This window comes from Aplidium turbinatum, chromosome 18, assembly GCF_918807975.1.
Source record: "Aplidium turbinatum chromosome 18, kaAplTurb1.1, whole genome shotgun sequence".
NCBI lineage: Eukaryota > Metazoa > Chordata > Ascidiacea > Aplousobranchia > Polyclinidae > Aplidium > Aplidium turbinatum.
In genome coordinates, this window is record NC_137489.1 from 1,045,203 (window position 1) to 1,058,855 (window position 13,653).

General features: G+C 38.8%; 1 protein-coding gene across 1 annotated transcript; it reads left to right on the forward strand.

The window, feature by feature from the left end:
- The first annotated feature begins 8,451 nt into the window (after positions 1-8,451).
- On the forward strand, positions 8,452-13,651 carry LOC145787350 (charged multivesicular body protein 4b-like). Its single transcript, XM_082599075.1, has 5 exons — positions 8,452-8,663; positions 9,289-9,466; positions 11,269-11,383; positions 11,597-11,726; positions 12,562-13,651. The coding sequence occupies exons 1-5, from the start codon at positions 8,486-8,488 to the stop codon at positions 12,612-12,614; spliced, it is 654 nt and encodes a 217-aa protein (XP_082455201.1). The 5' UTR covers positions 8,452-8,485; the 3' UTR covers positions 12,615-13,651.
- Positions 13,652-13,653: the final 2 nt, after the last annotated feature.

The window sequence follows — 13,653 nt, forward strand, 5'->3', positions numbered from 1 at the left end:
AGCCTACCCAATTATTTCAAAAAAGTTTAAAATGCATGGGAATCAAGGTATGGGACAGCTTACCTCAAAATATGAAGAAAAAAAACATAAAAAAGGTCTAGGCTACAAAATTTTCAGTAAAATGTGCAAAAAACGCTTCTTCAATAATCTAGAACTATAGAAACAACATCCACTACCTGACTTTATGTCCATTGTTCTAATTTTTTTGCGTCTGTATCTGTAGGCTATTTGTTTTTTTTCTGTTCTTCCTTCTTTTTTATGTCAATTTGCTACAGTATTTAAAAGCGCAATACTTTCTTTCGTATAACTATTTGAATGAGTGCAGACTCGACGACCTCCTATGCCTTCAGGGCTACCGTAGGCTACGGTCTTTCGCACTCTCTCATTGGATGCACACTGTACGTTTTTGTTTTATGTACGTTTCGGCGAGTCGCATCCAAACAAAAATGAAATGACCATCCATCCATGCTTAGTTTGGTTAACAGAGGAAAGGGCCGTCTCAAAACAAGATGCTTCGATATAGAGACAAATGCCAGCGGGATGAGGATGAAAGAGCTAAAGGAGGTTGTGAATAATCGAGAACTTTGGAAAGAGAAGATTTATAGAGTAACCAAGAGTCAAAATCGACTGAATAATTGATGATGACGACCCCTTGAGGTGCTAATAATCTTTTAAGCCTAGGGACTTACTTATCTTGGTAGAAGCCTATGAAATTTGATGCAAAATTGCCAGGATTAAGTTTTCAAAACTCTCAAAGAAGCTTTTTCAGTTTGAAAGTAATTCCTACAATCAATAGAAGGAAATCGATCAATATCGCGTCACTTCTGGAACGAAGAAGCTTCAAGATCAAGCGGTGCTGGTTCGACTCTCGGGGTGTGCGCTTGAGCAACGCACGTTAAGGACTGCTCTCCATTCAGCGGCATCTAACGGATGGAATAGTTCCCAGGCAACAAGACTTCAACAATCGGAAACTTCACTCTGTCAATCTCGGTGACCGGGCCTACGTCAGTGATTCAAAGCCTCTACAAGTATGCGAAACCGCAAGGATTAAGCTCTACAAAAAGCTTTCCCAGTCCGAGGATAAAGATTCAATCAATCCACTCCGCTTTAGGCCTACCAGTTCCACTCCGCTTTATACCCTCTATTGTTTTCACAATAGTAGTTAAACTTAACTGATGACGTCAATCCCGGGGCAATGTCTTCGACGGGTGCAACCTAGTTCGTACCCTGAACGGTTCGTACCCTGAAAAGATCGAGAGAAAGAGTAAAAAAAAAACCGAAATCGTTGATCGCAGTTTAAAGTTCCTCTGACAGGAAAATAAATTTGCTAAATTTACCTAAGATACCAAAGAGATGACACTAACAAACTTCCCTGACCATCAAATCGTAAAAAATATCAACAGGCTACTAAGTTACACGCTTGCAAACTTTCGTTCACTTTCGGCAAATCTGGCACTCATTTAATTGCGAAAATAAAAACGGCAACCTCGCTGTGACGTCACCATGGGTGGGAAGGATACATTCTTTCTCTGTGGTGAGTTGGTAAAGTATGGTACGACTGCTCCAAATCGTCAATGTGTGGGGCTCTATTGTTCTAAAGCATGTGCAAAATGAGAATTACCGAAATAAAAAAGTCAACTTATTATTACTATCAGGTTTAGATCAAATAGATTGAGTTTATTTTTATCAAACAGCATCTCAATTCAATTGAAATTGCAGTTTTTCTAAACTCTTGCAGGGCTACAATTTCGATAATTTTTATTTGTCCTAATCTGGCTATTGCCATTTGCAGTGTAACAGCAGTATCTCGCAGACAGTACCCTTAATTTATGGTTGAGGTAATGCCTGGAAATTGCTGTTTATGTAACAGAGTCAGTGACAAAGACGTGTGCTATCTTTTCATGCTTTCAAACTAAACAAGGTGCTGAGATGAAAATAGTCAAAGTTTTCTTCAAGTGTTCGAAAGTGGGATGGACCATACAAAACTAGTCGTATATGTTTTCTTCACTTCAATGGAGATGATTTTGTTAACACCACCAACCCGATTTGGATCTTCTCAGCAATGAGTGGCGTGCTGGGAACTGTAGGTGGTGCGTTTGCCACAAGTGCGAGTCTATGTCCCAGCCCAATGAATGTGTATGTTTCCATAAAGTGCCACAGACGAAAGAACTTCTGAAGAAAGACGCATCTAGCTGTGTTACCAATTTAACCGATTTCGAGGCACACTTCTGAGGTTCTGAGGACTTTTTTTTATGAGGAGCAGGAAGAACTGGAGAAAAAGCAATAAACCGAAAGGAGAAAACGGAGACCTATCAAAAGAGTAAGGGTGCCACATTAGGCTAAAAATACCCTAAACGCTAAAGAATGCACACCAAACCAAGTGATTTTATTTCCTTGCAGGCAGTAGCCTATCAGTAATTAGTCGCTTACAGGCATGTATTGGAGTGGATACTACAAGGTGGTGCTCTCGGAAGCAACAATCGGATTGTGCTGCCGTCATGCATTGTTTGGCGAATCCGAAACAATTTTCAAGTCCAGATTGCCGTTACACCTGATTTCAATGGCCTACTGAAGGCACATTATGAGAGAGAGAAAGAACTTTTATTTATTTATGAATAGTGATGAATGATGATGAATTAAATATGAATGATGATTCGTACGATTTCTTCATTTTTCACTTCAAGTATATTTTAGGTTTTGTAGGAACGTATCCTGTACAGTTTTATTAAACTGCAAAAAACAATAAATCTTCGAAAAAAGCAACCGCTTGTACCAATTCCGACTAAACTGTGATCCACCAATTACATCTAGAAAGCATTTGTTTTATCCGTCGCTAACGACGCCCACCCAGGATGACGTAACACCACCAAAGTCGTCCCAGAACAGTGAAATATGGAGTTTCGCCTGTGGTGGCGCTGCGGAACTGTCGTTTTGTATAAATTTCGCCCTAACCAGTCGAGTTTTAAGGTTAAGATTAAAAATTTTGCTAAGCATAATTCTGCGCAAGAAAATGCTTAGAAAAGTTACTATACTTGGGTCCAACCTGTCAGGGGCACTTTAATAGCACAAAGCCGAACTCGCTGATCGGAGTTTCCGCAAACAAACTCGAGGGTTGGGGTTAGCGGAAACTTCGAAAAAATGAAACTGCGGAAAAATATTTCAGGAAACTGCGATCAACCAGGGCAGTGGCGTAGCCCAGGGGGGTTTTGGGGGTTACAACCCCCCCCCTTTGGCACGCGTGTGACGTCACGATATTGAGGATGATGCTTTCAGTCTAATAAAAAATTGCCTAGTTTTAAACAAAATTGCATTAAAAGAGCGAGTTTTGCCAATACCAAACATTCAAACGTCTCAGCCAGGAATTAGCAACAAGAAAACACAGAGACTTAGCTTTATTTCCGAAAAATGCCAAAGAAAACATGATCTTATCCTTTGACTATGCTACCAGACAGCACCATTTTACAGGAATATTCGTACCCACATTTTTGTTGAAAATGCTCTCAGAATGCACCAAATTCAAAGTAATTTTTCAAGATTTTCTGGGGGAGGCCCCCCACAGCTGTGTGGTCAAACCCCCCCCCCCATTCGAAATTCCTGGCTACGCTACTGAGCCAGGGTTAGGGTTAGAGCATAGATTGCTCTATGGTCAGAGTTAAGGTAAAGGTTAGCGGAAATTGCGGAAAAATGTTAGCGGAAACTGCAGTCAGCGAGGGTTATGGTTAGAGCATAGACTACTCTATGGTTAGTTAGAGTTAAGGTAAGGGTTAGCGGAAACTACGGAAAAATGTTTGCGGAAACTGCGATCAGTGAAGGTTTGGGTTAGAGCATAGATTAGTCTATGGTTGGGGTGAGCGGAAATTGCGGAGTTAGAGTAAATATTTGCGGAAACTGCGATCAGCGAATTCCGCTTTTTTCAATTTTTTCTCTCGATCTTTTCAGGGTACGAACTGTTCAGGGTACGAACTAGGTTGCATTGCATCCGTCTTCGACCTAGGCTTCTTGTAATTGTGAAAAAGGTAGAAAGTTTCATTCTTCTTGATTATGAATTGAAATAAGAACTTAGTAGTTCACTTTATTGAAGAATTTTAATAACAGCAATTGATTGAATATGCACTGTTTTTGATCTTCTTTTAGACAAAAAACGTGCAACGATTGAGAGATTTGTATCCTCAAACTGAGAAAACTTTATTGAAAACTCAATTTCTGCTTCACATATTTGTAGAGGTTTTAAACCACTGACACAGGGTCAGTTACCAAAATTGACAAAGTTTCCGATTGTTGAAGTGTTAGCCTATTGTCTGTGAGTTATTCCATCCTAAAATGCTTTGCTCAAGTGCACACTTCGACAGCAGGGTTCGATCTTAACGCTAGCCAATGACTAGTGAAAATTTGCGCGGACTAGTACAAATGTTGCAGTACTAGTCCGATTGGCTAGTGAAAATATTCGCCGGTGAAAAGTTTTGGTTTACAAAATGGCGATTGGCGACGTCACTCTGAAATACTGCAAAAATTTGCTTGCCAGTGAGCTAGTGAAAAAAAAAGTTAAGATCGACCCCTGGACAGTCAAACGAACATCGCTTGATCTTGAAATTTTTTTGTTGAAAGTGGATATTTTTACCCACTTGTTGCCGTGGTTACAATCAAATGTTGCCAGAGCTGGGTTTTTTTTTTCAGTCATTTATCGGTCATTGACCGATTTTTTAGCAAAATGTCCGAAAAAAATATAGTCAATTCGGTCAAAATGTCCGAAAAAATATATAGTCAATTGACTATATATGACCAAAAATGACTAAAAATGAACAAAATAAATAAAAAATGACCGAATTTTTCCAAGTCATTTCGGACAAATGACCGAAATGTCTCAGCGAAAAAAAAAACCCAGTGCCAGAGTTAAGATTAAAGTTAGGAAGGGTTAAGGTAAGGGTCACAGTTAGGAATAAGATTGGGGTTTTGATCTTTTCCCTGGACTAAAAACAATTTCCAAAATACAAGTTTTTGTTTTCAACAGCTTTAAACTTTTCTGAAATTAGGGCAGAATTCCTTATGTGACGACGCTATTGTAAATATAGCCAGGCTAGGCTATTGTATAGGCCTAAGTAAGGCACTGAACCAACTGAGCTGTTTTTTTTTTGTTTTTTTTAAAAACCAAAAAACAGCTATTGGGGTGGAAAACATATTATACTTATAGCCTGTCAGTTTACTTATGGTTGGTTTGAATCTTTATCTTTATACTGACAAAGCTTCTGCCCTCTGATTAGTTTAGGCTAGGATTGCCCAAAGTGTTGCCGCATGAACAAAATTTTCTGCACTTGTCAGAGCTCAAAATCCACTTTAAGTCGTGTTATAGGATGAAACAAACTTAGTATAATTGAGGTTTCTTGAACTTTTTTGAATTTTTGTTGTTGAAGCAGCCAAAAAATTCAACAAGTTGTAGCCCAATAGATTATAAAAGTTCTTTTTTACACTGCAAAATTAACAAGTCAAAATAATGCAGACAACCCTAAGTAAACATTTTTTGGTTTGTAATCATTTTGTTATGTTATAATCACATATCATTTCTCATTTGTTTGGCAGTTGCACATTTTACAAAATGTACATATATACAGTCATGCACTTAATCAAACCACATAAGAACCAAGCCAAACTCGTCCGATCAAATTTCACGTCAAAAGAACAAATTTCACTAAATCGAACCACATAGCAACCAAGCCAAACTGGTCCGATTAAACGGAAAGAACAAATTTTTCTATTTTGCGTATTGCAGTACGGTATGACGTTTACGTTTTGTTACCATAGCTCAATCTAGGGCAGCTGGAAATCCTGCTTGTAACTCTCTGTGTTGTTGAAATTACACAAAATAAAGTAGAATAAACACAAATCTAAATTTAAATTTTTTAACCAGTTAGAAAAATTGTAGCAGTTGCAGGTTGTGTGGTGGTAGATTTCATTTGGTTTTATTGCAAAGCAAAAGTCACAAAATCAGCATCATTTCTAACTAAAAGTTTCGTTTTCGACTTCACTTTAATTGGTGCAAAATTTTAAATTTTATGCTACGTTTCAAATGGCTTGTTTCAATTTATGAATAGCTTTTGCTACGTTTTACCTACATGTGGAAAACATTAGTGCACAATTTGCACATGTTGTAAAAATGAAAAAAATGTTCCGGTTAACTGCAAAGCCTATTTTTGGTAAGAGGGTGCAGGGCTGCAATTTTTGCTTTTTTTGACGACGTCGCTCGACATGCGCCGTCAATATTCAACAAACGACGTGCCTTGCGGAAAAAAAAGGGAAAATACTGAGAGAGGACTAAACGTCGTCAGGTCGAGAAACAATTAGGGGGGGCATATCGTGATGCAATTATAAGAGTGCCGACTTACGTAAATTTTCTTGTGCCAGGTACTTCAAGGCAAAGCCTAAAAGAGACGCTTCACACGAGAAACTCCGCCATTTTGAACAGTGCGGGAGAATGCTTTGATCGAAGTTCTAATGCCTGGCATCAAATATTTCGCCACACACGGTTTGTGCTATTCGACACAACGGGTTTCTTTTATAGATGAAATAACCTCGGCTACTTTTAATTGTGAACGTCTATGCCAGTTTGTATTTTGTCGTATAAGTCAATTAACAATATTGCTCTGCTAAAATGACTGTTGGATACTTGTTACGAAAGTTTGTCACATCTAGAAAACAGCCTAATTTCCAACCAGATGTTCAGAAATACAGATGAAAAGCCGCTATTTTTATGGAAAGGAGTTCTCTTCCAGAAGAACATTTTGGACACTGCGGAAAAATGCTTTGATTGAAGTTCTAACGCCTAGCATTAAATATTTCGCCATACACGTTTCGTGCTTTTCGACCCAACATGTTTCTTTTATAGATAAAATATTATAACCAAAGTAGGCAACTTTTAGTTGTGGACGTCTATGCCAGTTTGCATTTCTCTGTATGAGCCAATTAACAAAATTGACTCTGTGAGATACTTATTGCAACAGCAACACGCTCTTCAACACCTACAAGTGATGAGCTCTGTGGTTTGTGCATTGTGCCATCTTCTAGAGCCTGCGGGTGCGGATTTTAACCAGGAATGCCTCATTTCGCTATACCGCACTCTTCATCAGCGCCTAGTAGCCTATCCAAAGAGTTTCCTTTGATTGAAAATTTGTGGTGGAATGTCCTCACAAAGGAAATATTTTACCAGGATTTAAGTAAGCTCATGCACTTCTGCTTGAAGTACCTGGTGCGCTGTTGCAATGAATGTATCATCGAGTCTTTCTGCTCCAGCTACGCACTGCACGACTCACGATTAAGGCCGCTGTCTGACGAATCTATTCAAGATGAACTATTTGTTGGCATGTGCGGCCCACCAATTTCACTGGCGAAACCATTGTTGCGAAAAGCACTTGACTGCCTGTTCCAACACGATTGGCATTTTTATCTTTAAAAAAAAGAAATAACGCAAATCTCCGGTCTAAAGTCATGCAGAGGCAGCAAAATCAAGATCTAATAGCAAGCATGCCCTGGCATTAATGTTTGTCTTGTTACTAATACTAATGTTTGTTCCTTTCACTGTTATTAATTAATTCGTTCTTGTGTGCATTTAGTTTCGTGATTCGTACGTGATTGCATTTAGTTTGTTGCAATGATGTATGAAGAGGCTTGTTTGCCATCTCGTGGTATTGTTCTGTTTTCTTTTATCTGCACTTCATTTTTTGCTTCATTATTGCTGTGTTTCTTGGTAACTTGCATATTTCGCTCCTAACTGTGTTTGCGTGACGCGGGACCGGGTACGTACATAACTATTTACGTACTAAGTGAGACTGCGAGACTAAAAAGATGCCAAAGAAAAATCTCTATCACCCAGTAGGTTACGTTAGCGGTATAGCCTAAGGGCTTTTTTCTTTTGCAATTCTCAGTTTTGCATTTATATACAACAGTTCTCTTCTTGAAGCAAAAAAAATAATATATATACACAACTTAGCGCTTGATACTTCTTTGCAGTCACTCAATCAACATGCGATTAAAAACTCACGTGGCACTGCCGTACATCCACACAACTTGTGCGGTAATTTGCGGCCAAACGCTTATCTGACTCTTGTGACGTGATATTACTATTTGACAAACAAATGCAGAATTTTTGGTTGTTCGACAAGAAAGCAAAAATCGCAGCCCTGAGAAGGTGGTCCGTTTCAGCAAGGCAAATTGTACAGAAAGGCAATTTAGATTCGGAACCAGCAAAAAATGGTTCGATTAAGCGGAGTTGATGGTATAACTAAAATGTTTTGTGGACATGAAGATTGCCTTCCTTTCACTTACCGTAATCTAAATTTTCATTCACTATGCATAAGCCTGAACTAGACAACAAAAAATCTGGATAGTGGTACATCTGGTATCATAACTGATTAAATATTTCATTTCATGGCTCATTGACTAACTCACCTTCATTGCAGTAATTGGTATTTAGTAGAGTGTTGCATATATATTTGCAATGTCTGGATTTATGAAATTATTTGGTGGAACAAAGGAAAAGCCGCCATCAGCACAAGATGCCATTCAAAAGTTGCGTGAAACTACAGAGATGCTTCAAAAAAAATCAGATTTTCTTGAGAAAAAAATTGAGAATGAGATAAAAGTGGCCAAGCAACATGGAACAAAAAATAAAAGACGTAAGTTACTGCATGTGATATTTTGATATGTGTTAAGTGTTGCCATACTTTTACTTTAAGTTGTAGCTTACGTGTACCTAGTCCTAGATGGGGTAGTACTTCGGAATCAGTGTGGATTCTATTTGAATTCGAGTTTTTGCGGAAATCATATGCAAAATAATTAGTAGTACTACTAAGATAATGTAAGATATGTCATCACTTTGGGTTCAACGTACCATTAGTTTTTGTTCTTATAACAATTTTTTAAAACTTAATATGGTTGTGTTCCTTTTTATGCTGAACTTCATTGCAATTGGCCCTTTATATTATATATAATAATACAATTTGAGTAGAGAGCCAGAGATGTTATGTTTTTAACCAGAAACATGGTACCGGTACTGCTATTTTACATTGATCAAATGCTGGCATTTGCATAACAGTCTAACCTCTTGGTATAATTTTTTTTAAATTGATTTTGGTATAGTAATACCAAAAACATACTTAACTTAGCAACAGCACATTTAACAATGTTATAAAAAACTAAACACAATAGCAAACGTTTTTGACTACACAAATAGCCTTTAAAACATAGGTGGGCAACCTTTTTGCATGCGCAGACCAAATAAAGTAATTCTTGTTCAATTAGTGGCAATTGGTGCACTGAAGAGGAAGAAGAGATATGAAAAACAACTTCAAAACATCGATGGGACATTATCCACCGTAGAATTTCAGTTGGAAGCCCTACAGAATGCTCAGTCTAACAAACAAGTTCTTGACACAATGAAGACTGGAGCTCAGGCGCTGAAAAAAGCGCATGGAAACCTGTAAGAAACTACTATATTGAAAAGTAAAAGCTAAACTTAATCTAATTGTATTGTAATGTTTTTACATCAAATCCAGTTACTACTTTAAAAACCTTAACAGCATGTTTCACCTTGTTTGGATCATCAGAAGGAACTGAGAAGCAGGCAAAAATAATAAATCTGTAATACTTAAAGGTACTGTATTATATAGGACCAGGGATGGATCCAAGGGGGGGGGGGTGTGGGGGGGTGCGCACCCCCCCACAAATTTCAAACTGATATTATTTTAATAAACTAATGGTATTGAAATCTACTAGTATTACTTTATATTTTGATAGATCATAGCATTTTATCTCAGCATGTAACGAATTGATGCTGTGTAGATTATGGAATGTGTACCAATGGAAATAATCATGTGTTTTGTACTGCTCATGTTTTTAAACTTTAGAATATTTCCCAAAATTTCATCACGTTTTTGAATTTTGTTATACCATAAGTGTTTTTTATTCATGCTTGTTTTTAAGACTTGATTTTTCATGCACACTTTCTCCGTTTTCAGGTCTTTATTATTTATTAATATTAAACAAAAAGGATGCAACTTAGTTCGTACCCTGAACAGTTCGTACCCTGAAAAGATTGAGAGAAAAAATTAAAAAAAGCCAAAGTCGCTGATCGCAGTTTCAGCAAACATTTTAAAATTTTCCCTCTGAAAAGACCGAGAGAAAAAGTAGCACAAAGCCGAAGTCGCTGGTCGCAGTTTCCATAAACAAACAAAAACTCAGGATCATTACCGGAAATTTCAAAATGTTTGCAGAAACTGCGATCAGTGACTTCGGTTCGGAAAACTCTTAGGATCATTATCAGAAATTTTAAAATGTTTGCGGAAACTGCGGAAAAACGGAAACTGCGATCAGCGACTTCGGCTTTGTTCTATTTTTTTCAATCGACCTTTTCAGTTTGTTTGTGGAAACTCCGAACAGCGACTTCGGCTTTTTTTAATTTTTTCTCGATCTTTTCCGGGTACGAACTGAGGGTATGAACTGTTCAGGGTACGAACTGAGGGTATGAACTGTTCAGGGTACGAACTAGGTTGCACCCAACAAAAACATCTGTATTAACAACATGAATGCTTATCAGTATGCCAAATACAGCAGAGACACATTTTGACAGTGCCACACTGATCGACCTCCTTGAATGAAAATAGATTTCAGCAGCACCCCCCCAAAAATTAGAGGCTGGATCCATCCCTGTATAGGACCAAGGGCATAGTCAAGTGGAGAGGACAAATTTCGCTCTGCGTGGATTTTTTGCTTGGCATTGAGCACTTTTTGTAGTTTATTGTTGAAATGTTTTGGTTAAGTGGATAATCATAACATACAATAGTTAATACAGGCTACTTAATAATTTGTTTTTGAAAATACAAATGCACCATCATTGCTTTCTTGCAACTCGATTGGACGCAATAGCGGCAAAACCACCAGTGTTGCATGTTCCGCCTTGAGTTGTTCACTTTGTATTCCATCTTATTAGTTTTACGGAAGGCGGTGCGATGGCGCAGACGATAAGGCGCTCGTTTGCCAATCATGCAATCCTGGTTCGACTCCCGGCTTAAGTTGTTGTTAATGAACACCATTCATCTCTACCCACTACCCATGGTGTGAAAAATTGGTGTTGCTAAAGGAAAGGCGGCCAAGAGAAAGGAACTGGCAACACTACTCCTGGAAGTGTCGAAGCCTTTGTATAATTAGAACCTTATTAGTTTGTGGTGATACCTTGCCTTAAGTTGTATAGAAGCAGGATGATATGTTAAAATTGCCTTTCAGCTCTCCTGATGATGTTGCCGATCTGATGGATGAGATCACTGAACAACAGGAAGTTTCCGATGAGATTACCAACGCTCTTGCCACTGGGATCAGCACTAGTGATGATGTAGATGAGGTAATCGTGGAGCAAATGTACATTTAAGTTTTTAAGTTACATTTAACTTATAAGTAGTTTTGTTATATCCAAAACAGAGAATCTAATTGAGGAGTTGCTAAGCTTTTATGGCAAGATGGTATAACCTAAACTCAGCGCACTACAGGTAGATCTTGATGGTGGATTCACTGGATGATTTTGCTAAAGTTGGTTTTTATTATTCTCCACCATTAGGATGAACTCATGGCAGAATTGGAAGAGTTAGAGCAAGAGGAACTGGACGAGAGCATCCTCAACATCCCGACTGCCAACCAACTTCCTGATGTCCCCACAACAGCTCTTCCTGCCGCCAAACCATCCAAAAGTAAGTGTTGCTGCCTTCTTGTGGCCGTAAGGAAGTACCCTAAGGAAGACTTTGTGTAGGTGTATTCTTGTCTAGATGTAGACCACCAGACTTTGGAGGAAGTGTAAAGTTAGAATATTTTACAGATGCTATGTGCTTGTACAAATGTACAGTGTACACATCCAAGCAAAACCAGGATCCTTTAAACACTTAACTTTTTAGCTCTCAATCATTTAATTCTTGGCAATGCGTTGCTTCGCTTTCGAGTCAAAATTTTACACTTCAATATAATTGTCACATTCTTAACTGGATGTTGGCCGTTTTTAACAACACAGTCAGTGCAACCTTGCTATGGCTATCTACCATAGGTGGGCAGTAGCGCGCTACTATTTTGTTAGAGCAGCGATTGTAGTGGCGACGCTACTTTTTTCTTAATGTAGCAGGGAGGTGCTACATTCGCTTCAGTGGTGCCTTCGCTACCCGCTGCTCTCCAATTTTTTATGGAGAATAAGATTAAAATTTACCTTGAACTTGTTTTCCGTAATGACGTTGAATGGCATTGTAAGCGAATGTGGTTATGAATGTGCTTACTACTGAAAAGTGATATCGTTCGTTTTCAAGGTCATTTTGACTTCACAAGGTACTTGAATAAAGCTTTCCAGTGTCGGTTTAAGACAAAAGTAGCGGTAGCTGCACTGCTTTTGTCCGAGTAGCGCGTTACTTTTCATCCATTGGCAGCGGGCCACTTGTTTCATATGTTCATGTTGTTGTTTCATCACAAACTTCCACTCAGTTTGATTTTGCTTCCGGCTATTTCTGAGCTTCACGTTTTTAACTTCACTTCTTTGTTTTACAGCGAAAAAACAAGAGGAGGATGATCTGGCGGAGTTGCAGATGTGGGCGTCGTAATGTTTGTTTAGCGCTTCGTAGTCTATTATCGCTGTGACCACTGACACTTTTGATAATTCCTCGCAGACATGAATATTGATACCAAGCTCTTACAATCAAGACTTTGTCTTCTTTCCGGCATCGTCCGTATGCAATACAGGTTGCATTATTAGTGTGGCCCGATGGATGAGCGCGCCAAACATCGAGCGAATATACTTCGGATGGTTCACTTGGCACAGCTCGTTCCATCTCATGTGGAACGTTATGGGGAATGATGATTAAAGTTTTGTTGATGACAGAAGTAAACGCTCGATGATCTCTGTGGTTACCACCCCATGCTACGTCATCGCCTGAATGCTCGGCCGTTACTTGTCGCGTCACATTGACATTTGTCCTCAGAGCTGGTCGCGCTTTGTTCCACGTAGTTCTGCTGATGCCCCGCTTCAAAGATCAAAGCACGTTTGATATCTAGATTTAATGTGGTACGGTACTTAATCCGTCCTGTTAGGTAGCCACTTAATCAGGTCAATTCCCAGTAACATCCCAATGACACTGCCAACCAATCATAACATGCTCAAATAGCAATAGTGCAATTGTGACCCTGGCTTGAAACTTTGTTTGGTAATTGCAGAATAAAAAAGAATAATGTCAGGGGTGGGAATCGAAATGACTACTTCCCCAAGACCAACGACCAAACCGTAGCGCCATGTTGCTGACGGCCAAACCTTCATTTAATTTTCTATCGGAAATGTTTTCGTTTTTTCTATGTTCTACCTTTAACTTTTGATATGGTTCGAAGTTTAACTGGGCTATTGTAAAATTATGAGTGGCTGTTGCGCTCACCACTGTCCACAGCCTTCGAAACCACCGGTATGTTAGGAATTTCTCATTTCGACTTCAAATAACGTCGCCAACGTGAAGTATTGTTGACGAGGTTTTGTGTTTTCTTGTCGGCATGCACCGTCACTACAGGCGAGATTATTATTATATAGGCTTCGTTGTTGCACTTCCGTTGTACATATCACGATCGCTTAGTTACAATATAATGATCGAGCATGCT

What these genes read in the sequence shown, in the direction of transcription:
- LOC145787350 (XM_082599075.1), top strand. Translation starts at nt 8,486, where the DNA reads ATGTCTGGATTTATGAAATTATTTGGTGGAACAAAGGAAAAGCCGCCA. An exon ending in CTAGTGATGATGTAGATGAG is followed by an intron (nt 11,384 to 11,596) that starts GTAATCGTGGAG and finishes CTCCACCATTAG; the next exon opens with GATGAACTCATGGCAGAATT. An exon ending in TGCCGCCAAACCATCCAAAA is followed by an intron (nt 11,727 to 12,561) that starts GTAAGTGTTGCT and finishes TTTGTTTTACAG; the next exon opens with CGAAAAAACAAGAGGAGGAT.